The 2,887-nt window shown below is 58.4% G+C and overlaps 1 protein-coding gene across 1 annotated transcript in view; it reads left to right on the top strand.

Moving 5' to 3' along the window:
- Window positions 1-1,705, top strand: part of LOC104617255 (chromosome unknown open reading frame, human C19orf35) — a 9,834-nt gene extending 8,129 nt beyond the window's left edge. The window contains exons 2-3 of the mRNA XM_010282520.1: window positions 5-136; window positions 710-1,705. Of these exons, the coding sequence (XP_010280822.1) occupies window positions 5-136; window positions 710-1,705 (1,128 nt within the window). The remainder of the gene's footprint in view (window positions 1-4; window positions 137-709) is intronic.
- The last annotated feature ends 1,182 nt before the right edge of the window (window positions 1,706-2,887 follow it).

Below are 2,887 nucleotides of genomic sequence, written 5' to 3'. Positions count from 1 at the left end.
GGAGGCAGCGCTGGCGGGGAAGAGCTGGGCAGCGCTCAGCATCCTGGACCAGGAGCCATGCTGCGAAAGCAGGGACGCTTGGTACTTCCGGGTGGCCTTCGCTTTTGAGCAAAGCCAGCTGGTGTTTGCAGCCAAGGTACGCAGGGAATTGGGGAAAATGCCCTGAGCAGCATAAAGGGACCTGGCTCCTGGGGCACGGGGGGCTGCGGTGCTGCAGGCGAGCGCACACCAAGGGCGTCGGCTTTTCCATTGCCCCCCGTCACGCAGGCGGTTCCCCTTTCTGCACCTACTTCTGTGTTTGCTAAAGGAGACAAGCGCCGCTGGCACGAGCCGGCGAGGCAAGAGCAACAGCTCCCATGGGTCCAAAGGACATGTCAAGGAGAATGGCACCACGGGGAAGTGGTCTCGAGGGGCCGTCGGACACAAAGTAGAGGCTGGAGCAGAGCTGGCTCCTCAGGCAGTGCAGGATGAGACCCATCAAAGCAGCTTTGCAGCTCACCTGGGGTTACACCTCCTCCCCATTCCCGTTTCTTGCCCAAAGCCATTCCAGCAGGCACCAGTGGGTTTGGAGGGTGCGGGGGGAGCCCAGCACCGCGCATGGGTCGGACCAGGCCTGGTGGCCCTGAGCTGAGGTGGTGGCCCGGCTTGGGACAAGGCACCCTGTGGCTCCATCCTCACGCAGCTGGCCATGCCCTGTCTCTTTTTGCAGGTCCCCAAGCCGGGCTGCGCCAGCCTGGGGGTGCAGAGCTCCCTCAGGGCACACTGCAGCATCCAGCGCCTCATCGGCCGCTTCACCGACCACCTGCCGCGCGAGCTGGTGGTACCACTAAGCCCTGGGGAGCAGAGTCGGTCCCCTTCTGAAGAGGAGCCAGCCCGTCTTGCCACCCACCCTGTCCTGCAGGTCCTCATTTCACCCGAGGTTCCCTACCAGACCCTGGCGTGCTTTGTGAAGAGATCCCACAGTTTGCACAAGACCAGCCCTGGGCACTACGAACGCCTGGCTTGCCTCCTCCTCCTGCAGGTGTGCATGGGGCTGGAGCACCTCCAGGTGCAGAACGTGGGGCAGGGGGACCTCTGCCCTGAGAACCTGCTGCTGGTGCGGTGCCCAGGTCTTTCCCGGAACCAGCAAGGCAAGGAGGCATCCCTGTCCCTTCCAAGGCTGCTCATCAGCAGCTTCTTCAAGGTTAAAGACAAGCGAAGACCTTGTTCTACCAGCCAAGAGCAGGACTGGATCAAGGGGCTTGCTGCACCGCCCTCCCCGATGGCAGATGAGCTGAATGTAGGCATGCTGATCTATCAGATCTTGCATGTGGACATCACTCTGGAAAACGCCTTGGGGTTCAGAAGCAACAGACTTCCTGAAATCCCCTCCCTCTCCATCTATTCCACGGGACTCAAGCGTTTGGCCATGCTGCTTCTCCACAGAGATCCCTGCAAGAGGGTCTCCATTGAGCAGGCAAGGAGCATCCTGCAGGTCCTGCTCTGGGGGCCTCGCCAGGAGCTCTTCGCCAGGAGCAAGAAGACCCTCACCCTGCTCCGGAACTGGGTGGAGGTGAAGAGGGCTCTGCTGCTCCTGAAATTTGCGGAGAATTCAGCTGGGGCAGGGGCGAGCCCCAGCCTTGAGGAGTGGCTGTGCTGTCAGTACTTCAAGGAGGTCACCGAACACATGCTCTACCAAGTCACCCAGGCTCTCTACACTCCCTGAAGGCAAGCTGAAGTTTGGCCCATCCATGAGGTCTCCCCAAAGCCAAGAGCCCATGGGGACCTGGCCAAGTCCACCAGCTGCCGTCTCCTGCAAGGAACCCGAGCTCATCCTGGCTGGGAAAACTCTGTTTGCAAACCTGAACCCGCTTCCCCCACAGCACATGAATGATGAAGCTGGGACCAAACTCCCACCCGTGGCTCCCACAGCGCAGAGAGTGTTTTTACACCCTTGGCCGATTTTTGTTTGAGGCTGGGAGTGCAGTTTATCACAGCGTCGCAGGAAAGTTGGATGGATGGAAGCCACAGGATCAAGTGCCAGTTCAGTGGCTGATTATCCCAGGAAAAGTTTACAGGACTTCAACTTTGCACAAACCCCCTCAGATCTCTGCTGCAGCCGCCATGAGGCTTTCACTGTTTTAAATAACAAAACAAAGCCACACATTACAGCTCACCTTAATGCACCGCTAGCAATGGAGAAATACAATGCCTCGTGCAGCCTGCTCTTTATAGAAACAGTTTGTGGCATAGTCACAAATATAAATGACATTTTAAAGAGGGAAAATACAACAGTCACGCAGCTTCAATAAAACCCAGAGCTGAGCCTCTTAAATACTGATCCTTTATGCGCTTCTTTGACAGCATTACACACCCCAGTGATGTATCCAGGGAGAAACACAAAGCCAAATTTCACTGCCCGGCAGTGATTAGCCAGAACAGCCTCGATGGTGTCTAGTAAATAGCTCGGGTAGGTTTACGGCTGCTGGGCACAGGGTCCAGGCTGCAGGGTCGGCCTCTGGCTGCACCAAGGCAGGGCCATTGCATCTGCCGCTCGGTATAAAACACGCAGCACCAGGACCCTGGTTCCCAGGCGCATGCCAGGTGACCATCGCAGTGGAATGCCATGCAAGGCCCTGCTCAGGTCATTTATGTAACTATAAATTAAGTAATTATTAATCCACTCACAGCTATCACCTGACAGCAGCAAGAGCAGCCTCCACGGGCTTCCCCGCAGCGACGCAAGGAAGAGCCCGCGCCGCGGGCTGCCCCGCAGCTACCGCTGGGGCAGCCCCGGCGTGGCCACCGACATGGGCAGTGGCACACCAGGCAGTCACCGGAGCCGGTGGCACGGCTCGGTCAGGGAGGAGTCCTCCTGGGAGTCCCTGAGCACACAACCCCGGGTAAA

Source organism: Phaethon lepturus, unplaced genomic scaffold (genome assembly GCF_000687285.1).
Source record: "Phaethon lepturus isolate BGI_N335 unplaced genomic scaffold, ASM68728v1 scaffold30282, whole genome shotgun sequence".
Taxonomy (NCBI): Eukaryota; Metazoa; Chordata; class Aves; order Phaethontiformes; family Phaethontidae; genus Phaethon; species Phaethon lepturus.
This window is presented reverse-complemented; position numbering and strand designations above follow the sequence as displayed.